Source organism: Accipiter gentilis, chromosome 5 (assembly GCF_929443795.1).
Source record: "Accipiter gentilis chromosome 5, bAccGen1.1, whole genome shotgun sequence".
Lineage (NCBI taxonomy): Eukaryota > Metazoa > Chordata > Aves > Accipitriformes > Accipitridae > Astur > Astur gentilis.
Window position 1 is genome coordinate 31,061,790 of NC_064884.1, and position 23,942 is coordinate 31,085,731.

Here is a 23,942-nt window from a genome sequence, read left to right on the forward strand (position 1 = left end):
ATAGACAGACAAGTCTTTCTATGTGGGAAGACTGCAAAGCATTGACACAGATCTCTTATATGCAAGCAAGAGTCACAGCCAAATCTCAAACAGCTAAAATTTCTTTCTGTGGCATTGTTAAACTTTGACACATGTAAGAACTGAGTAATAACCACAAGATGGAGCTTTGGTCAGTGTCTCCCAAGTGGGAAAAAACACTATGACCCAACATGCTCCTCTGCAAAAACTGGGGAGAAAGACCCCCGTCCTATTTGTCATGGCAAATTCTCAGCATATCTACTTCTCCATGTGACTTGGACATACCAGGTAGGACTTCTTGCTAAAAGCATGAAAAATCTACTTAATGTTTTTAAGGAGAGGGAGGAAATTCTCTCTAGGTTTTCATGAATTCTGTGACATCTACCAGAATGGCTACCTGCATCTTCAGCAAGGGCTGGAAATAAAACTTAACTCATATTCATTCCTGTAGAAGAACGAAGTTACCTGTCAAATGATAGTGCTCCTCACTCTCATTATCTGTCAGAGACACCAGCTCTTTTAAAAGCAGAGGATATTTCAGCACTCTCTGAACAGGCTTTATGAGATATGACTCCAGTGTAGACGAGTGTTGCTTTGTGGGATTTCGAGCATCCAGAAAGGCCTTAAAGGCACTATCTGTTTTGGCTAGATGTAAATAAAAGAGAAGGTCAGTTGGACATGGAAGTCATAGAAGTTACAATAATTTGAAAGCACAGAGCTGCAACTTGTAACCAGCACCAAAAGCCTCACCCTTTTCAATAGATGGTTTAAAAAGTAGTTTACACTATTAATTTCATAATTATTTCCTGCATTAAATAACATATGTAAGGGCTAATAGAGCAATCATATCAAGGTGACATTATTCCTCAACGAAATTTTTCCACTGCACTGCGGGCTTCTTCTGCATCAAATTAATAAAGCGATGGCAGAGGAATTAATTCCTTACTTATTCTGCCATTTGTTGCTTCTTTTTGGAGCATGAACCAGATCTGCAGACGGCACAAACTTGTGGAAGATGCTTTTGTAGCTATTCAGGCTACTGCCTGGATATTACAAAAGGAATCTAACCCCTTCAGTTCTTGCCCTTGCTTTGTACCACTATCCTCTGCAAGTCGATGGGATTTCTTACGGCAGTTCACTGCAGTTTAAATACATGCAAATGAATTACAATAATGAAGACAATAAATTACCTCTCTCGAGAACTTTCTGAACTTTGATATGGTTTGCACAGAAGCCACTGTACAGTTTAAAGTGGTCAGCATAATACAGAAAGGAGCCTCCAAGGGAAAACAGCAATTTCTGAAATCAACACAATCAAAATATTAATTCATTACTAGAATCCTAAATAATGTTCAGGCACATAACACAGAGGCTCGATGGTGTGATTATTTGCTATCTTTCTATACATATCCTGTAATTTTTATATATATAAAATTTATATATTTTTATTTTTTATATATATATATATATATATAAATAAATATATTAAAAATCATGAATATATGTCTCTGGGTGTAGGGTTCAGCCTATTTAGGCTAAGCCTGCAATTTTCTCCCTGAGCAGGTAACACCACTGCAGACACTGTGTCTTTCAGGCAGCACAGGAACAAAAACCGACAGACACGTAACGGGGTATCTTGTGCTGGGAAAAAACCACAAGCAACAGGAAGCAAGGCACAAAAGTGCCGAAGCCAGAAGGGACAGTGTAAAACAAATACAGAGGATTGCTTTCCAACTGTTTTCCTCCTTTCATGCAGGTGGTAATTACAGGGCACCTCTGATGCTCTTGGATGAAGGGGAGGTTGGGAAGATGTGGGAGGGACTGAATCACGAGGGAGATGTTTTTAGAAAAATGCTTCCCAAGCAAAGATAAGAAAGAGCAGCAGTGAAGTAGGAGGGGGAGGAGGAGGAGGAAAAGAGCAGCCCTCTCCCCTCTTTTTAATCAATGTTTGCACCACAAAAGGCAGCCAGTGCCCGGGGAGACCTGCCAGCAGTTTCGAGACCTGCCAGCAGTTTCGCCTGGTCCTGTGACAGTGACTCCACCTCTGGGGAACCCACTTCTTACAGTTAGGGCTGGTACTGAGTGGTGCCACCGCCAGCGAGACAGCACAGCGAGGGCACAGTCTACAGCCATTTACACTTTTTAGGCCCTCTTCTTGGACCTCACAGCATGAGCAACTCATTCGGCACTGAACAGGAAAAGCTCCCAGTCTGTAGTGGGAACTGGGCACAGCAAGGAGGAGCACAGGGCAGGGCAGAATTCAGCCCAGTGACAATAACCTTTGTACAATGGAGTTCTGCATCATAAGCATTGCTAGTTTATAGCATACTCAAAGTCTACTCTGCATCTTCCATGTTGTATCTTCTGCCGTGGGAAAGAGAAAGATAAAACCATGAAAAATAGCACTTATCTTTCACTGCTGAATAGATGTCTGTAATCCAAAGTAAAGCTTCAAACACAAAAGCAACCATATGAAATTTAGAGTACTTAAAGCCAGATTTTCACAAACACTTGCAGGCACACTGCAAAGTATTAAATGGCAAAATATTTACCCGGAACTGGGATGGCGTTTCCAGCGTATTAAAATCTGAGGAAGAAGATATTCCATCTTCAAGGGTCTCCAAAAACACCTTCTGGAAATCCAGCATTTCTGGCAGACTGCCGAACAAGGACTCCATCTGTGAAAAACACCAGGCTATGAAGTACAGCACTCTGTGCACCTAATGGTGGACTTGCAAAAACAGTCCACTAAGGAGATGTGACCCACAGAGGTTGAAAAGGCCAATAACATCTTCGTTAATACTTTTCAAATGGGTTTTATAAAAAAAAAAAACCACCTTACAAAAAAGCAAAGGTTTCTTAGGCGTTAAGTCAGAAGAACAATTACCATTTTAAAAAAGTAGTGACGCACGCACCAGACACAAAGGCACTAACGGGTGTAATTCCTATTGGTATGTTCGTTGTTTGCTTTTTCTGTCATGCTCTCAGCAATGAAAAACCCAAATGCCAAGGTCTTAACCCATAAAAGAATGAAAACCACATTTTTCAGTTATTCCCTCACCTCATCCTGGGTAAGGAAGGTTTCATTTTGAAGGGGCTCCAAGTATAGCTCAAAGAGGCAGCTCAAGTCCTGCAAGAAACATAACTCATTCACTTTTTATGTAACAGGTTGAAAATATTCTTTATACGACAACTGCAGGATAGGGGTAATTTTCGGGAATGAACTAGAGATACAATTCCTTTTCTGTAACAAAAACACCTGCGTGTTGTTAGCACTAAAGCGATTGCTAAATTTGACACTAATTCATTTTAGTGTAATGTTTTTGTTTCATCTTTAAGGCTTTACAGCTTGATTATAACAAATTGTATTTTAGTATAGCATGAGGAGAAAATATTACGGGTGATGGCTTTCTAAAGAGTCCACGTATATGAACAGCATCAAGTGTTTCAATCATGCATGTTAGATAAATCACATAAATAGCCACTCATTTAAACATCAGTAGTAATATTCAGAAGGGCACATAACATTTTAAAATCTTGTTAGAGGTATTAACGTGTTCAGTTACATTGTTGGGAGGACATAATTAGGGGCTTTTTCAGTCACTTCTTCAAAGAATTGGTCCCACTTTTGAAGACTTACTATGCCACACCAAAGCATGACGGCAGGGCTGGTGCCCACTGCAGGGCTCTCTGACCCCGAGAAGAGACACGGCAGAAATTGTGATGGAGAACGAATAACGAGCATCTCCCTGAGAACACTGTAACGAGTATGTGCAACCTGCCAGGATTTTGCCAGGTGCAAAATTTCACACATGTCAGTGACCTCCACAGTCATGCCTTTGTGGAAGCAATTCCTCTATAAGAAATACCAGCTGGACATAGATGGGGGTCCGTGTTCTGTAACGCTTCCTCAAGCTTTACAGCCTCTGGCTGTTTTACTGTATTTGTGGATATACTAAGAACAACAGACTGAAAGCATTTTCTCCTCTTTTCCATATACATTATTGCAGCAAGTACCAATATCTGTAAGTATGTGTTTTGAGAGCCGGTAAAGTAGATGATTCCTCCTTGCTGAAGGTCAATAAAATCAGTGTTTTCATGTTTCTTTTGGTATCCAGCCACATGAATTTGGGGTTTATAAAGAGACATACATCTAACAAATTATGGACTTATCAGTCAGAGGAGAAATAACATATGTGTGATGCTACAACCAACTGAAGCTGTGCCTTTTAGCTTTGCTGATTCAAAAATAATTATGCACTATTTTCCACAATTAAACTTTTTTTTCTAATTTGTAGGAGTCTCTATTCTGTTGTTCTGCTAGATTTAATTTCATCTGGAAAATTATGGAAACATCCCCTGAAAAACCCCTATGTTAACATATTGCAGGTATCTACTCCCCACAGATTACCACTCTCAAATATAAATACAAATTGATTAGAACTAAAGCTACTAGATCAAATCCTACAGCCTCTATTACAGGAGCAAGCCTGCTGAAAACAACAGAACAATTAGATAAGCACACTTTGTAGGTTATGGCCCTTGTAGAGGGCTGGTTATATAAAGGTAAGCATGAAATATGTTCAGACCATCCACAAATCAGTCCGTCTCAAAACCAAGGCTGTAGCTAGCCAGGTTGTTTTGGTTTGTTTTGTGGGTTTTTTTTACCTTGACGTATGATTTCTCAGTGTCCATAAGCTCTTGGATGACTTTTCTCAATCTATCTGCATCAGAAAGGTGGCGAGCCAGTGGCCGTGGAGGTGGATCCTGGTTGTCCTTCTGTCCTTCCATACCACTTGCCTGGACTTCTTGGAAGTTTCGGCACAACACACTGATCTGTTCTGCACTCTGTTAAATGAGACCAAAGAGACAAACACTGATGTTTTAGAATACTAACGGTACAATTATTTTTAAATTTCTCAAATTTTGCTCTTGTTCCAAATTCAGGGTCTAGAGCATGCCATTGATTTTTGTCAAATATGGATCCTGATAGCATTGAACAGCTTCAATTTATAGCAGATCCAGATCACAGCAGTAAAATGAAATGAAAATTTTCTAGTGATTTTCCAGTGCAAATTATTTTCAGTCTTCAGATACAAGCTCATGGGATGCAAAAGAGGAGAGAGCACTCAGATATACCATATACCTTGGTTCTCATGACACTACCATCACACTGTTTTCCATCTCTTATTTTGGAACACTCACTGCATCAAACCAGAAAGAATTAGTAGATAAAGATCTTTTAAGCATCCAGAATAACTGTTTTATTTGTCATCTGCTACCTATATTGCGTTGTGTGTTTTTTTTGAAACCATGAGACTTGGAGCTGAGGGTTCCAATTCCAATGTCCTGGGTTGTCAAAAGATGTTTAGATGCTTTGTCTCCAAGGAGACAACTACCTATACAGATTTTTTGCTTTCAAAAATGGTGAATGGGAACCTAAATCTTTGAGATTCTTTAGAAGAATGATAAACAGGATAAAACCCCAGAAAATTTTCAAGTAAGGTAGGAACTGGAAATGGAACAAGAGTTAATCTTATAAGATAAAGATGGAAAAGAAAGAGATTTTTCTCACACTATGAAAGGATTGTGTAGTTTGCTCTTGCATGACCATCACTAATATCCAAAACCAGCTTTTTCAGGCATCACTCTTTAATGCTTAATTTGAAAATTATTCCACTGTTCTTTATATGACATTTTCCTGAAAGATAGAATATCACTACCAGTACCCAATTCTACCTTAACAGCTGTTGATATCCACCTCTTTATACTACGTGAAACAATTCTTCTGCAGTGCTTCTGTCTTTCAGATGCTAAGATACCAGACAGTTGCATATGCTGTGCCATATATTATCTTCTATTTAGTGAATGCATTCAAATGAGAACTACATGAATGCTGCCTTATTTCAAGTGGAAGTCTTGTGTCAGTGAAGAAATCAAGACATGAGCGCATTTCAGAACTATCTGTACTAATTTATTCCAGACGCTGTTTCAGGTGGTCCTTTTTGGAACTCCTGATTCACCACTGATTATCTGTGTAGCTCAGTTCACCAGCATACTAGGTCATCAAATGAGCAAATGCAAAAGTTATTCTGAAACTGAACTGAGCTATACAAAGCCTTCTATAAGTTGGAGGCTAAATGCACTAGCAATTAAATCTCAGCCGTTCATGGGACAAAATATAGGTACATCCCTCATACCTATATAAAGGAAATAAATGTTAAAAATACTTGCCATCTAGTCTATATTACTCTGCAGCTTCCCAGCCCCCAGTTTTAAACAATGCCACCACTCTAAAAAAAAAAAATTAAGTTACTTTCCTTGCTAATATGTGCGACCGTCTTCCACAATCCTATATAATGACAGCTTGCAGGACTGAAACTTAGATACATTTTATATTTACAACATTTGTTAGGACCCCAAAAAATGCAAAGTAAATTTAATGGTGTTTGTTGGAATTATAGCTGCACACTGACAGAATACATTTAAAAATCACTGCCACCCTGTGCCACTAAAATTAATCAGTGTTTTGGAAATAAATCACAACTTAATTTATGAAATAGGGTGGGGAGGAAGGTGTATTTTAAAGCAACTTCTAAATAGCTGAATGCCAAAGTACTTGAGTTCTGTTTTCTTTGTTTCTAATGTCAGAAAGTGTTGTATTTGTATCAGAATGATTCAGACTTTAAGCTCTCTACAGCTCAAGGTGCACGTGGGCAACTTGATTTACATGAACCTGATGCCTGATCAAGGACAGTAGATCAAGGATATCAGACAGCCTGTTGAAAGCAAGTCATAAACATCATCATCAGGCAGTTTTACAAGGAGGACTTAGAAGTCCTCTATTCCTCCTCAACCACCTTTGCACGTAGGGCAGGCAGACGTTGGAGAACATGCTATGTCCTCCATTCCCTTCAGTTTTGGGGCCAGAGCTGCATCTGCCATGAAGAACCACTGGATAAGAAAGCATATGGAAATAGATGATACTCCTCAACATAAACACTATTTGAGCACTTAAACAACATAATTTTGGTGTCAGAAATTGTTCCACACAACTGGCCCAAGACGAAGGCACAGGATTACTCTCGGGTACCTCTCAGCCAAACTGCCAGCAAGTAGTGATTTTTATGAACTTTAGTTGTTTCCTGAACAGATAAGCACTTTGTGTTTGCAAGTCTGGCATTAAAAAATATTGTTCTTGTCCTGCAGTGCTGCTTGTAGCCTCTGGTCCTTTCCCACAGCTTTGCTGCTCTCTGTCCTTTCCTTTATGGAAAACTTTCAGACTGTGCAATATCCAGACCTGATTCTCACTCTTTGTGTCCACTGTGGTATTTGCATTTGGGTCAAAGCAAGCATGAAATGCTACTTGGTCACAGGACAGAAGTATTTCACATTCACTCCTACACATTGCACGGACCATAGGAACATATTTTGCCAGTGCAACCACAAAGTGTACATTAGGTTCCGGATCAAGAGACCAGCATTCATGAGAAACTTCATAATGAATAAATAGAGAGAAATAAAGGATATTCTTGCTTCATTTTTTTCCCCAAAACTCCCTTACCACCCAAGTCAAGATCTCCATCTTTTTTCTACACTGCTCTGGATGCTACTTTCTGCCTCCCACACTAAAAAACGTCCTGCTCTTCATTTTGTTTTCTGCTTAAAATAGATCTTTTCCAAAAACTTTAGTGGTTCTAGTGACAACCCCTAAGAACATCTCTTTTCTATCTTTTATGTGTGGGCAGGAGAGGGCCAGCCTCTGCCCTATTACTGATTGCAGCTGGGATTTCAAAGCCACCTGGGCATTCTGGATGTCAAAGCAGAGTTTGGCAGTCCAGTGCCCTCAAACCAAGAAGTCTCAAGAGAAGCCCCAAGTTGACAGTACATACACGCATCGTAACATTGATTTAAGGTGGGAATTAACCCTGAATTTGCTCTGACAATGACATTGCAACAGCTAACACAGGCAGATGTGACTCTCGGATACATCTGGTAAACTCCATAAGTACACAGCTTCTTTTATTTGCACAAGGCTAAGACTGTCTGTACTTAGCAAATGGTAAAAAAATTATTTATGCCAGCCTGTATAGTGTGCAGCTCATCAGAATAAAAACATTTAAGTTGGTGGAAAAAAAAGCCCAGATGACTGCGCAGAAGGCTGCAAGGTACCTGGGTGCAGAGAAAAGCTGATGAGAGCATACACACTTTCTCCAAAGTCCATCACTTGAGCTGATGTACGCCACTATCAGCAACATTTATAGGAGATAGCAAGAAGCTTCAGCTTACCTTTGGCACTGAACAGCAGACAGATAAGGCTAAAAATGCAAAAATTTTGACTAACAGTGCTAGATTTGAACGGCAGAGTTGGGAAAGACAACTGGAGCTTATGAATGGTTTATAGAAAAAACAAATACTTGCATTCCAGGGAGAATGAAGTTAAGCAGGACTGTACTGTTTTATTGGCCACTTTCACAGATTTTCCAACAAAGCTGTATGAACCCTTCTACAGACCTAGCAGTCAGGGGAAGCAGCCTCCTGCCTCATACTCTCTTGGCCTCTAAGAAAACTGAAGGATGTATGGAAGCAACCTTGAGAAACTTTTTTTTCATCCCCTCATGGTCAGGTGCTACATCCTTTTGCAGGCAGTGTTCCCTGTGAGTGAGGACTGCTCACAGTAACCTTAGAAAGGAATATTCCAGTCCATGTAATTGTCAGCTTGACCCATAGCAGTCAACCACCACAGTGGTGCTTAACTTGTCAGATGGAGATGAAGCACATCCCATTTTCAGTAATAGTCCTGATAAGAAATATTAGAGATTATTCCTTTAAACTGAACAAAAGGATACTCTTACAAGGAATCTTTTACAGATTTTCTTTGCCCCTTGCAGACAAGCATATCATCATTTGAGGCTGTGCTATTCCCACCAGAGTTAAAAATCTCCATAAAATTAATCGGTGAGAGAGCAGAAGACATTAATCAGCAGTAGTTAAGCATTAGCACAACAATTTCATGGCTATCTTGTGACTTTCTACTGAATGATACTGATTGAGCATAAATGCTGCACAAGGTCAATTAGTGTTACAGTGTCTCTGCTCATTGCTGTTTATTTTACCCTCATTTATACACCTCATGTACTCCATCAGTGGGTCAGGGGTTTTTTGGAAAAGTGATGGAGAGGAATATTTTGAGTAGGCTTAGAAAACTCTATAGTCTAAGAAAGACTCCTTGGGAGGGTTAAAACCATGTGTGTCCTTCAATGAGTCTTCAGATTCCTGTACCCTTGTGCAGGACACATCTATGGGGTGAGCACCAATCCTTTGAATTCCTTATCCGAAAAGGAAGCATGCTCAGAAAACATCCTGCAGAAACAGATTAGTCTTGCACCCTCTAAAAACAAACAGCTAACAGCTCAGCTCTGCCTGCTGTATCTATTTCCGGAGAGACTGAATGCACCAGCCAGCAGAAGAAACAATTACACAGGATTTTGAGAAATGAACAGCTGGCCAGGGACCTCTTTACATCCCTCACTGTGTGAAAAAGGAAAGCTTTTGGGGATGTCCATCACTTTTACTTTGTGTTAGAAGATGCTTCTCTCTTGGACAAAGGCAGCCCTAACAGCCGTCATTTTTTTGTGGGTCCATCACTTTACAGACTTGTCGGTCAACCTCAGACTGGGAAGTACCTTGCAATGTAAAAGGCTAGAAAGTTGTAGGCTTTAGCTTCCTTAAAGACCACTGAAAAAAACTGCCTTATGTTACATACCAATACAGTATATGTGCACTCCTCTGAATTGTTTATTAAGACTGAAATATATCAGCAGAGTTTTGCTGAAAAACACCTTGTGGGATTTTCACCACAGGTATCTGGGCAAGACTGCTGCTCAGATTCGGGCAACAGAAGCTAAAACAAAGTAGTAGCCTCAGTCATCACTTAGCTTCTGGTCCTTTTTTTCCCCACTTGAAGGCCACTCAGAACATGAAACTGTTCCTGACTGACACTGCTGAAATTTTAGGGGTCTCTTTTGTTTCACTGTGTCTCTTGCATGTCTTTTAATTAAAATGCTTAAAACATTGCTAAAAGAAAGGTATTTTTTTTAAGTGTCCAGTCAGATCCTTTGCAGCAATAAGCCAGGCATAGTTAGAGTTACACTTTAAAGTGGGGAGAAGCAAACCCTCTATGCTGCATTATGAAAAACTGCCCTACCAGACCAGACAACAGGGGAGGAATTAACGATGGACTTTTGCCTTTGAGTGAGAATTTCCCAATTTCAGGGAGATGCACATTAGCAAAGCCAGACTGTTCCAGTAATGCAAGTAGGTGTCACCAACCTCACTTAGAAATCACAAGTACGGTAAGAAGAGGGGTTGATGACCTAGTAACTCTTTCCTGAGAGCACAGGTCAAGGCCTGAAAGAAGGCTGAACATACAGCTTTGTAAAAACAGCTAAGATGCAGCCCACCTGACGTGGTACCTGAGCTATTAATATGATTTGCATGGTGGCAAATCTTCCCTCTCACTTCCCACACAGAGAGATGCCCACCTTTCTCCTTGGGTATAGAGGAAGAACCGCTGATGACTTAAGTACTCGACTGAGACGCGAGTTATAAACCAAGTCACGCAGCAGGGATCCAGCCCGAGAGCCTGCACCGACCAGGTCCCAAGGACCAGCAGCTCCCACTGAGTTCAGAGATGCTGTGCTCAGCTTCTCTAAAAATCAGTCTCCAAAGTCATCTGACCCAACACATGCCGAAGTCAAAGGCAAAACAGAAGCCGTTTCCATTGCGGAATGTTAAATCCTGACCATACAAAAGGTAAAGATGAGAGCGTCAGGAAAACAGAGAGAGGAACCCTGACCGCCCAGGGCGCAAAAAGGAGACTCTTGTCAGGTAATACTAAAGCACACAACGCAAATTTTCCCAACCCCTGATCTTGTGAAAATATTGTCATTCTTTCCTTCCCCATGTCCTTATCCTGATGTTGTCAATTTTTAATGCAGAAGGCTTATGTATTTTTCCACCACCTGTGCAATATATTTACAGCCTTCTTATATTCCCCCAGCAGTACCTTGATTGTAGCTCTTATTTTTTCTCCCTGCTTCCACAATCCTAAATTATTTGTGAAAAAAACAGAGAAATAGTTAAAACATTCGTGCTGCAGTTATTTCCAAATTTCCCTGAAGAATCTTCTTAAAACCATCCCACTTCTTGTCAAAATCTGGATCATGACTTACTCCTTTCTCTGACAGACGCAAGAAATAACTATTTGCTTGAGCCCGACAGCAAACAGTGCAGGCAACCAACCCACCTCTCCCTCCCCCAAACTTCAAAAAGCCCAAACCTCTTCCCGTGCAGCGTACTGGTATAAACTCACCCACCGACTACGTGTTACCAGAATCCATTATTTGATTATTATTGCTAGGACAGTCAAGCGCAGACAGCCTGGCACGCTAGTACAGCCCATGTCACCTACCTTATCCTAATTAAGCAGCACTCCCCCCAGCTTAACCCATGCCGCTGCAGAACTCACCACAGAAAACATCCTGTGCAGGGAGCCGTAAGCTGCTGCTGCCTGCTGCTGGGTTTTGCGAGCCAATGCTAAACTCTTAGCTCTGGTTTTACTCCTCCTGAAGGCGGGCATTGTGGCTTGTGAATACAAACTTTGCCAAAGGAAAAGGCCCCTCGGAAGGAAGCCACGGTTGCTGTGATCCCCTGCGAACACACCTTCTCTCCCAGCTCAGTTGCCCAAGTTTCCCTTTTATGCCGATTAAGGAAAATCAGAGACGCTGTCAACGTCCCAGTGTAACAGGGCTAAGCAGCATATGAGAGCACAAACAGACCTGCCATGCCTCCCTTTGTTACTACAAATGCAGGGAGAACGTGCCATATGAGAAGGTTATTTTTAGCTTGATGTAGTGAATGAAGGAGAAAGTGCAGTTATGGCAAGGGAAGATGGGTTTTATGTCCCCAGAAAAGTACCTGCCTCTGTGCCTGTGAAATGTACTGCATAAACAAAACATCAGGTGCTTTGAGAAAATTAGCCAAATACCTAAAAATATCTAGAAGGTGCTGACTGCCCTGAAGGTCAGCATGAATTATCAATGGTACTGATGCTCTGTCAAGGGAATATGCTGCTAAATGGTGTGGCATACAAATGCTCTTACAATGATAAAATGAAAAACAAATAGGCAGCTCTCTGGATGATTTCTTTACATAATGGTGCTTGTCCTTTGTTCAAACTTTTTTAGTTATAATTACACCAATAAAAAGAAATTTAAACTGTGCCCAGTAATAAATTCAGGCTTGAAAGTAAAAGTCCCCATGCTGATATATTTACACAAAACCAATCAGGTCTACAGATAGATTGTTCTAAAAAAAAAAAAAAAAAAAAAAAAAGTGATTTTAAATAAAACATTACAGTACATGACACCACTAAGCTGAAGAGTTACAAGACTGACAAGCAATTCATTAAAGGAGAACTATACCAGTAGCATAATAAAACACAGCAACTCCCATGTTCTCTCTGTCACAGCACTGTTAGAACATAATGAAGTTGAGCTATAAGGCTTCATTCAACGCTGCCCTTGCCACCACCCTTCCTCTCTAGCAAACCCTTTTCTTGAACCCAAATGATACACCAAGCCTGAATATCTGTATCTTTGGTTATGAGTGTGCTGCTTCAGAGGTTTCAAAGATATTCACCTTTGTGCAAGCAAGGGAATAATGCAGCCTTCTCCTTTAATTACTGCAATTAAAGTTACATCCATCTCTTTCCAAATCATTAGCTTGACAGCTCAGCGTTTGCCAAATCGTACAGCTCAGTTGCCGAGCGGCCGCCTATCAGAGGAACAACCATGCTGGACCCCTGAAACAACATGCTGCTGATAAGGCTCGCAGAACACATCACAGCAGTAGGAACCTCTTGTTTAGCTGATGGACTATGCCCTTTCTTTTTTTTGGAGACTGATATCGGATTCACTGGGTGAGGAGACTACATAACAGAAAGCTGAGGGAATGGTCTCCTTTTGCCTGCTCCCTAACAATTCATTTTTCAGTGGACACACAGCCTGCTTTAAAAATCCAATTACATGGACTACTGGGTAGCAAGTACAAGGCTGCTTTTCTTATCCACCATTAGTGGTTGCCTCTGCAGTAGTCCACAGACTGTAGGGATTCACACAGCAAGTCTGAAGAGAAGAAAAAAAAATCACTAGTCTGTGGAAATTAAAGGTTTACAGTATCAGATATGGCGTGTTAAAAATAACACAGGTCAGGTCACCAGATCCACATTTATTAAGAGTATAACTATACTTTCTGGAAAGGTACTGTTTCTTCATTTTCTATCAGCATGAGTCGTAGCAATTCTCAGCTCTGTTTTTGTAATAGATACGTGTTAAAACACGGCTTATCCACTGGCACTGAGAAAACAAAGGCTGCTAAATTTCAGGTCCAAGCGATATTGTCAATCTCGATGAAAAACAACAACAGGCCTTTTTAATTCCATATTAGGAAGTTATTCTTCCCCAGATTTACCAATTAAGCCTGAGTTATTAGCTAGCCATATGACAGCTAAAAAATGTTACCAATTAACAGCTTTTTTTTTTTCTGTGTATTCATTAGAAAAAAAACCAACTTTGTTTTAGTAATCCTTCCAACTCCTATTGGGGGACATGGATAAATCAAAAAAGAAAAAAACACAAACTAAAATAAACCAAATGGATGAAAGCGTTTTCTTTACCCTTTCTTCTTCTCTAGAAGCACACAACAAACACTCAAGCCCTTTTCAAGAACACGTCTCCTATGTAAAATTTAATCAATCACCGTGTAAAATAATCAATCACCGTGAAATATTTTTAAGATGACTGGAAAAATGACATAGCCTTGTTGTTTGTTCCTGTGTGGTTTGAGTAACACACATTCCCTTTACAGACATCTGGTTTTCATCTTTCCATTTTAGTGGCACCAGGCTTGAGTTACCATAACAGTAACATCCTTCGCAATACAGGCTTCCCTCTATTGTCCCGATATGTCTAGGTGCGCTTATCTGCATCGAGTTCATTTCCCATCCTGCTTTTGCCCTTAATGCATGAAGGTAAAAGGGTAATTCTGCTCTGTCTGTATATACTTTGAATGAAAGGAAACAGCAGCTTGCCTCCCGGACAATCCTGAGCACTTGCAGGCTACTTTGTAACATCAGTCTGAACCACCCGTGAAGCAGAAGCACAATTACAACATGTGGGTTTTTATATGTAACTGCGTCTGTGTATATATGTATGTATACACACACCCATATATAAAAAAATACACAATATGTACACACATACCCTGGACTAAGAGGAGCTCTGTGACATTAGTAGTCTAAGATACTTATATCTTAGTATACATAGTACAAGATACTAAGATACTTAGTACTCTCTAAGCATTATAAGCTCAGGCTTAATTCATCTGGTCTCCAGATCCCTACAGTGATCTAGAGCGACTCCATTTTTTACATTTTATAAATGTAGGTGGATGATTTCTCTAAATATATTTCTATCATGCTTATTATACTAATAACATGGTTTTTAAATGCCTTCAAAATGTATTTTCAAAGCATAATTGACCACAGTGAAGACATTTGCTTTAATTCCAGCACTACAAAAATTACTTAACATTCCAAATGTTTAAAATGAATTCTTGTTTAATTTTTAATTTCAAGCATCTTAAATACTGTTTGTAACATTCCCACCCAAAGCGTTTTGTGCTGAATGCAAAAACTTTTCTCAAGTGCTGAATTAGAAACTATGGCAACCACTGAGACATTATCTTTGCAGTTGCATTCATCTTTCACAATATGTTTTTGCACTGTGCCTTCTTTGGAGGCACAGAGGGCAACCCTTAACTCTTCTAGTAGCAGTTAGCAGCAGGCATATTGCGTTTCAAATGTTAAAAGATGCAGTACCCCCCCCCCCCCCCCTTCCCACCCCTTAAAGACAATTACGGATCCTCTGAACTCCACATCAGCCTCTCCCCTGGTTTTGGCAGGGTTTTGTTTAGGCACTACAGAAGGATTCTGCTGTCTCAGAAGGAAATAATCACCATGTGAGTGAAGGTCTATGTCTGCCCACAGCATGTTAGCAAGTAGAGACAGAGGCACACAGTGCTATGGACAACAAAACATGAAAAACTGTTGGAACTTCCCTGTGCATCTGGTTCAACTGACACCTTTTTTTAAATTCTCCTCCCTCTTCCTTCCTTTCAGGTATCTTTTTGCTATCTTTGATTTTGCAGAATCTGCTGCAGGTAGCAGATTTTTTAAGTTTTGGCATTTCATGTCTATCTTTGGCCTTACATGTTCCTGACAGCACAAAATAGGACTCAAAGCCTAGTGTATGATGGCAGCCAGGATGCAGTATTTGTCTGAAATCCTGTATTGCAACTTGGTGTGACTTTGTGTCCTTTGGGTAACTGTACATACCTTGGCATGCACTAAGATTGTGCTGAAATGCTTCTGCATCGCATTTAAAAACATGTATGTTACTGTCAGCACTGTAACTGAACAGTATCTCGGCCTTAACAAAACCCACCAAATAATCTACAGCTGGCAGAGAGATTACCCTGGGTACCCTGGGTCTGTCAGAAGTGTGATTAGATATCTCTGCCTTTCATTGCAAAGTGAAACGCTGCCGTCATATCCTGCACTGCAGGTGACTAGGGCTGCCTTTGGAGGCCCAGGGAGGTGGACTCCCAGGCCTCTTCCTGCCCTTCATCAGTGAAGTCACAAGCATCTCCAGAGACACTGCTAACCGTAACCTGTTGCAATGAACCAGGACTGTTGTCATATGCTTCTCTTTTCACCTGCAGGTAAGCCTCGTGGATTCTTCCTAGAAGACTACAAAGAAAAGCTGCATTAAAAGTCATCTCGCACCGGCTTCTTCTGTTCATAAGCATCAACGTAACACCATTTCTTCTCCCGATCAAAACCATCCGCACATTTTACACTGACAACTGTCACAGTACTTCTGAGAAGACGTTTCCTTCAGTCAGAATAAAGAGAACAAATACCAACTCCCCCCCCAAACCCCAGCAACTCAGTGTGATAGCACAAAACAGAGCAACACAAGTTCACAACTCTGTATGCAAGAACTGCACGGTCTCCCTTTGGTCTTCTCTCTCGCCGTTCTTGTGCCTCACTACCAGTAACTATGCACGCAGGTCCCCATCTACACCTTGACCTAATGTCTGGTTACAGGTCCACTCTAGATATAGCACCTTTCATGCTTTATGGTTTCAAGGCTCCTCACTGTGTAAGCCAAGTCAAGTAACTGTTGTATTTGAATTTTGGGCCATCCATAGGGTGGCTCTGCTGCATTTAAAGAACCACAGGATCAATGCAACAAAGTGAAATCCAGGATTGGAGTCAGTAGCAAGCACCCACTGGTAGGTTTACAGCAAGCATTCTGTAACCTATAGTCCATTCCATGGGGATGGAATAAAATACTGAAACCTCAATTAATTAGCAAAACTCTTACAGACTTATAACAGGCTACAATTTCACTCATATCACTGATAACCTTCTCAAAGGATGACAGCAGGGGTCCGGCCATGGCTGCACACTACTACAGCCAGCAACTCTGGTTGGGCTCACCACAGGCTGGGCTGTCTGCAAGGGAAGCGCAATAATTAGCAATGCTCCCCACAGGCTTCTGTCGCACTTTCGATGCAGAACTGTCCCCTCCAGGCACAACTGAATCAAGGAAAACCACTGCTGAGGAACATGCTATTTTCCCATGTTAGCTCTTAAACTCCCTAAATGCGTCTCACATCTGGAAGGAAATGACACTTGGATTGAAGAGGAGTATACACGATTTTGCGAGTACTACGTTGTTAATCTCCTTCCTACAAAGAACAGAAAAAAAAAAAGAATGTTAATTGCAGACTACTCCCCAAGCTTTTGGAGCTCATCAACTGCTAAAGAGAAGTTCTCATGATTAAAATAAAGGGAAGATCCTTAATGTCCTATGGATGCTGAGTAAACCTTCAGGCAGGCAGCTCTCCTGCAATTAATGACATGCTGTGCAAGTGGGAACTGCCTGAGCAATGCAAAATAGAGCTAATGAGAAGCTATCACCATGAACACCGTTTAACTGGAATTGCCTCCATGCAAGAAATAGGTTTGTGGTCATATGGGTATACCAGTATTTTTTTCTTCTTCTTACTTTACTTTTCCCAGAGGGACCTCTGTTGAGATTCTGGTCATTTCTGCTTGGCTTGTTTTCAAGGTAGCTCAACAATTGGTGTTTATTTGATTAGTAATAACATTTTCCTTCCAAGACTTTTCATTTTTACAGTCTTTGCTTAACAAAATTACTCCATACACATTTATTTATTTTTTTTTTTAGATTTCCCACAGTTTATTTCAATGTTAATGTTTCTTTGAGGGTGTTTTGGCAGTAGGGGGTCACTAGCTGACTGGCAAGAAAGGATGCCACTTATACTAAATGGAGAAAAATATGGCTCTGAAACTTACTGGACACGTGTTAACATACATACATACACTGCCACACCATCCTAAATGTAATCAAAACACAATCTGTATTTCTCAGTTTTTATGTTTTATGCACTAGATCATTGCAAATCTTCCTTCTAATTCAGTATATTTTGGTAAACCTTTAACTTTCTCTCAAAAAGACATACTAGGAAACTGTTTAGCTTTGGTGGGGAAGAATAAACATTTCTTGACATTTACCTACTAAAAGACAATTGTCCACTGCTTATATACACACATTCAGACTGATGATGTCTACCTCATCTCTGAGAGTGAATGAGTGTCATCACCAGATCAAAGTAAGTAAAAGAACCACCACAACTGAATATATAGGATTACATTTACTGACAGTGCCAACAGAAGGCTGTTGGATGTGTTTTGAATAATGGTGCCCTGAACTATCCCACAGCACATGTGCTACAGATCACATGCTTGTACAATATTTTCTAGGTAACAAATCAGAGGAATATATCATTCCTAGCATTCACTTGCTTTCTTCTGGAAGGTAAAATACCATTGCAATCATCCATAAACATCGAACAATTGTATTAATTTTCTGCTGGGATTGGACTATATGAATAATGATTACTAACTGCTTTCACCTCTACTATTCCATTGTACCTGTTGCAGTTGCGCCCTTCCTCTCCCCAAAATCAAACCACACTTTTTTTTTTAACAATTGAGCATTCAGACTAGCAACGGGATACATGTTCTTCCATTCAGGTTTGAACCCTGACCTGAATGTATATTGTACCTCAGGATTTTTACCCTTAAATTACTCTATCTGTATGAGAAGTTGATGGCTTTAGTGCTACTTCTAATAGAGGGGTTTCAAAATTAGTTTTAGGCAGTCTGAAGACAAAATACTAATTTCTCCAACTTATGAAAACCATCCCTCCAGTACCTGGGTATGCTGTATATACAAGAGGCCAAAACCACAAATGCAGCAAACTCTTTACAATACTCACTGATTGTCATTACAGAAATAGCTGTGTGAAATCAGCTAATAGGTAACACAAGGATTTCCTTTTTGAAATCATGACACATGTATTTTGCATCTGTTGAAAGCTTGTTGTGGTAGTTGGATGACGCAGAAGTGGGAAGATGGGTGTGCTTTCTGACCCAGTCTCAGTCTCTGCATTCACACCGCTCGGGCACCATCTGACATGCAAACCAGCTGCTCAATTGCACGTACGCTTTAGATGGGTTGGAAGAAAAACCTCAACAGTTATCCAAGTTAGGCACTTTTGCACGTTGGTTCCTTGAGCACGAGAAGTGGGACTATGTGCAAGGAGACCAAAAACCAGATTTCTCACTATGGTCCCAGACATGCACAGCTCATAGAAACATCGACTTCCCACTGCACTTGCAAAAGCTTCTTTCTGGAAAATGGAGGACTGTCCGCAATCGGCATCACAATAAACAGAACACACAAGCTTCAAAAGCACCGGAAGGATGATTTGACATTACATAGGAAACTCAAGCATCCAGAAGCAGACTTCTGAAATGCACAAGTACATATTTTTTCTACTTTCTTTTTTCCCCTATATCTATAAATATGGACATTTCAAGTAGGGCCATTATACTGACCTACACCTCATCCCTATAAAAAGCTGAAAGCATTTGATGAAAATGCTCCATCCTGCAGGAGATGCAGATTTGTGCTTGCCAAAGGTGCTATGCGCTCTGCTGACCAGACTTGTTGCGAGTTCTTCGTTTCCTCATCAGATGGAGGAAAAGTGAACATGGTTGTCAAACAGGAGTGGAGAAGGAATGACCTGAGCTAATCTAAAGCAGCCCATGCTAGGGAAAGGAGTTCAGGGATTTTCACCCATAATTTCTGCTCATTGCGTTAAGAATAGTATTCCCAAGAAAAAAAAGTGAGTTTTCTCCCTCCGCAGTGTGTAGTATTTTTTATTTATTTTTTATTAAGAGGTGATGGCGATATACTTGTCCTCATATACACATACTGATTTTGAGTAGATTGACTATTTTAAGAGTCAACCACAAAGCAAAGGCAATTTCTGTAAGTCTCTATACTCAAGTTATTCCCAGAATCAATTTTACTTCATTGTTTGAAAGAAATAGAGCACCACTTCAAAAGCATTACAAAATCAAACCAGTTGGCCATTCTTTAGAAAGCAAATTCTTGTTAATAGTCGAAGTTTCTCATCACAGTAGCTTCCGTTTCTGCATCTGCAATGTTAATGTTTGAAGATGCCAGCATAAAACCGTTCTGCATTCAGTGACTATTTTTACCATGATTACAAAGCATCGCACTAGCTATTTTTACTGGGTTTCTTGAAGAACTCTAAGATACACCTAAGAATAGAATGAAGTTATGTGAAATATTTGCACAGAGTTTACTCTAAGGTTTTCTTTTATGATCTGTAAAATATTTAAAGTGAAAATACCTCTTCCCACTCCCACACATGCATTTATATGAAGTTCCTTCTTTCTGTCTGTTAAAATTTAATATGATTTCATAAATACTTATCTCTGATGATATTCAAAAGATTCAGAGCAACTGCAAGTCAGATCACAGCAGTCTGATGAGACCTTAGAATAGTAGCTACTTATATGGTTAAAATTTCACCTTTTAGATATGTTCATCTTTTATAAAAGCATATTTTTAATATATTGAAAATACAAAGATAAGCAAGTTAGTAACAAACTATTGAACTTTCTTTTAAAAGAAACCATGGGCTAGAGAAAACGTTTCTAACCAATACAGTTTGCAATATTAGAAATCACAAGTAGCTAAAGGAAAAGTTGTATTTTTTATTTATTCAGCTTAGTGCTACTTTGATGTACGGAGAGTTTGAGTCTTGGCAACTGTCAACATACCAGGATTTAACTGAGCACCAGGAGCACAGACAGTCAGTTCTCAAAATGATTAAACACAACTAAACCTAATTGCACTGACAGGCATACTCAATCCCCAGATTTTCTGAGGTCTGCTATTCTTCTGTCAACAGTACGCCTACATACTCCAGAACCAACAACTGCAAGGACGACATGCCACTGCCACATAAACAGTATTTTATCACAGTTTGAAAATGTACTGCAGCAGAATGTGTTAGAAGTCTAACATCTACCCTCGTTAAATAAATTAGAAAATAAAGTTAAAGGTATAAATGGGGCATCCCAGAGAATACAGAGCTGACAAAACTAATGAGCGTTTGGAATGGATGATTCTTGATGCCCATGTGGTTTTAATAATATTTTATAACTTAAGGAACAGCTTCCACTTCTGGAATGAAACAATCCTCTATTGCCCTTCTAATTCATTTGTTAGCTCTCAGATGAAAGACAAACATACAACTACTCTAAATTCATTCATTTCTTGGACTACAAAAAATGAATGAACGAATGAACGAACACGTTTGAATGTGGCACACATGCAACAAAAGACTTATTTCTTTGAGATTACAAGGCACTTCCGAAATGCCTCACTGTACATTCAGTTAAGATGATGCTTAACCCTAGTTTGGCACGAGATGAAGAAAATAATAGTGAAAAACAAACAAAAATGCTCCAAACAAGAAACACAAAACCTAGAAATCAGACATGCAACCATTAAATCCAAAGCTTTAAGACTGTTTTTTATTTACTTACATGTTACGGGACAAAAATCAACCAAACTTCAAAGGAGTCTGCTCCCTCAGAGCCAAGTAATTACATCTACAGTTGCTGTCAACTGGGAAGTGAGCATCTCTAGCTGTCTCTCCCCTGAAATCATCCCAAACTGCCTGTTGTTCCAGGCTGTGCTCAGAACCTCCTAGCGCCACCAACGTCTTCTCCACAGACCTCTGCTTACAGATCTCTCCCCCGTACTTCTGTGACATCGCCCAAGGCTGAGGTGTCTGTGCTACTGCTCTCCCACAGCCGTGGGTCAAGGTAGCACATGCAGGAAACAGAAGGCAGAGGGGGGAAAAAACCAAACCCAAATCCAGATGCTATGCTTTTTGAGGCTGCACAATTTCCTCAAACTAGCTTTTATTAGCAATAGCTATTGTTCATCTGGTGAGCAGTCCCAAGTCACAGCTACAAAAACAGAAATAGTTTTAATTTCTTTTATATCGAATCACAAAAGCACATACAACATACACTACCTAAATTTAGTGTGAGGTTTGGGGGTTTTTTAATTCTACATCTACGGGAGAAATCAAAAGGGTCAGACAAAAAGCTCTGACAGTAATAGGCACCCTCCAACAGAAAGACAGCAATCAATTACAAACCATTTGCAGAAATTGTAGAGCCGTCACAGACTCATTTACAGCTGCAGTTCAGGTCAGACTGCCTCTGACTGCCGAGCCATTTTCCCCCCTTGTACCTACAAAACTAGGACAGCTTCAGATAATCTTCAAAATGACACCAGCAGACCTGCATGCCAACCCAAGAAGTGAACTGCAGTACGGCATGGGCAGTTACTTCAGCAAATTGTGCACAAGCCATTAATACCACTAGATGTAACAGCTTTGGGGCTGGAAAGAGGGCAGGGAGCAGACCTGTCTGTTTTCCCTGCTTTTTTGAGTTTTAATTGCAGCATGTAATTTAGATCATCCGAGCAAATTTAGCACATTCAGAGCAACAACTAGCATACATGAATTGGTCTCTGTGTATTTAAATCCTCCTGACCTCTCCCTAATTTTCTGTCATCTGGTGCATTTGACACAGATGATCAGGATTTGCTTTGTTCTTCTGCTAAAGCAAAGCTGATGCCCCAGAATCTCCTCCACTCCAGCAGGATGGGAGCTCAGTCTATGTCCGCACAGTGCATGGGTGGCAGTGCATACCCCTGGCAAGCAGAGCACCCTGAGGTGCCTGGGGGAACCTGGCCAAACCCCAGGCTGCTGGTGCAGTCAGCCACCAAGGCATCCTAAGCCTTGGGGTCACCTCCACTGTGCCCCCGCAAAGATCCCTGCCCCTAAAACACTGCAGAAGCCCTAAAACAGGACAGTAGAGAAATCTACATTACCCCTTCCAAAGGAACAATGTGTCCCGGGGGAGAAAAATCCAGTTTATTCTTGTCTGGTTGCAAAGACTTTTTGGGAGCATAAGCAATGTGTTACACGGGACACAGATTATCTCTGTGGGAACCCCCTGTGCAGCAGGAGATGGGCTGAAGACCCACGATCACTGGGCTTCTCCTTACTGTCTAGTGAAATTGCATAAAGTCAACTATTTTAGACTATAGTAGATTACAAAGTAATTCCAGAAGTAACAGAGGATCAGCTCCTCTCGGTAGGGATGGCTAGAAGCACAATATATCTTCCCTGTTCTGGTCTTCTGAGTTTTTACATTCTGCCTTATCTCTACCAATTTTTTATACAACCTAGTATAAGACAGTAAAATATTACTGAACCAAAAAACCTCTAATTTCATCTCTGTTATGCAAGAGTGTAACGCAAGTGTTATCACAAATTTGCCTGGAGATAAAACCAACTCATCAACAGAAGTAACAAAAACTTTTCTGTTGTCAGAATGGCAATGCCTAGTAAAATCACAGCCACCAACATGAAAACACTACCCATGCTAGCAGTTGCGGGGTTCAAAACAATATGCACTTGAGTTGGACACAGTTTGGAATTTGACTGACTTGGAGCAAAATGGATGAAAAATTGCTCTTTGAAGACCAATGCGTTTGAAGGTGGACACTAATTCTGGGGGTCCCTGCCTCAGCCTCCAAAGTCTTGACTGAGAGAAGGTCCAAGCATCCATTATTCCAGCTGAAGTCAAACAGCAACTCCAGACACATATAGGTTCTCCAGATTAGAGAGCGGGAATCACTGGCTCTCAAACACTGCACCTCTCCAAGTCTGCAGTCCAGTCTAAAACCACTGATGTTAGGTGAGTGTTGCTATGGTCACTGCAATCTTAACAACAAGCCCTAGAAGTATCAGCAAAAAGAAAACACGAACCAAACTGAATCAGTTAGAAAGCTGCAGTAGTTTTACTGTTCTCTGCAGAAATAGGTTCAAGCAACACAGAAAGATGAATCTGATAAGTCTCTGCCTGTTTGCCATTTGCCCCCATCACACTGCTTTTGGAGATGCAGCAGCTGTGCCATAGATGCTGACCTGTCAGAGTGACCTCAAGATAATAAAACACTAAATACAGCTAATATGCATAAAAAATTTTCCGAATTAGTGCCATACGTTAAACTCTTTCCCACAGAATGCAAAGCGTTAACACTGCAACACTGTCTTTTTATTCATAAGGATTGTTATGTCAAGCATGTTCTTACCCTGAAAGGTAGACCAATCTTCTCCCTATGTGGCACTTGGTCCAGAGTGCCATCGGTACTGCTCCTTTTCAAGCTGGATGTGACATCAGGCACATTACTAAAATCTGTATTCAAAAGAAAACAAATAAATAAATTAGAGGGTTACAA

General features: G+C 40.5%; 1 protein-coding gene across 2 annotated transcripts in view; it reads right to left on the reverse strand.

Moving 5' to 3' along the window:
* TIAM2 (TIAM Rac1 associated GEF 2) overlaps positions 1 to 23,942 on the reverse strand; it is a 117,383-nt gene that overhangs the window by 8,627 nt on the left and 84,814 nt on the right. For both annotated transcript variants that reach the window (XM_049801203.1, XM_049801204.1), the window contains 6 exons: positions 23,796 to 23,899; positions 4,687 to 4,866; positions 3,080 to 3,148; positions 2,571 to 2,696; positions 1,209 to 1,317; positions 484 to 663 (listed from right to left, as the gene is read on the reverse strand). In XM_049801203.1, coding sequence (XP_049657160.1) covers positions 484 to 663; positions 1,209 to 1,317; positions 2,571 to 2,696; positions 3,080 to 3,148; positions 4,687 to 4,866; positions 23,796 to 23,899 — 768 coding nt within the window. The remainder of the gene's footprint in view (positions 1 to 483; positions 664 to 1,208; positions 1,318 to 2,570; positions 2,697 to 3,079; positions 3,149 to 4,686; positions 4,867 to 23,795; positions 23,900 to 23,942) is intronic.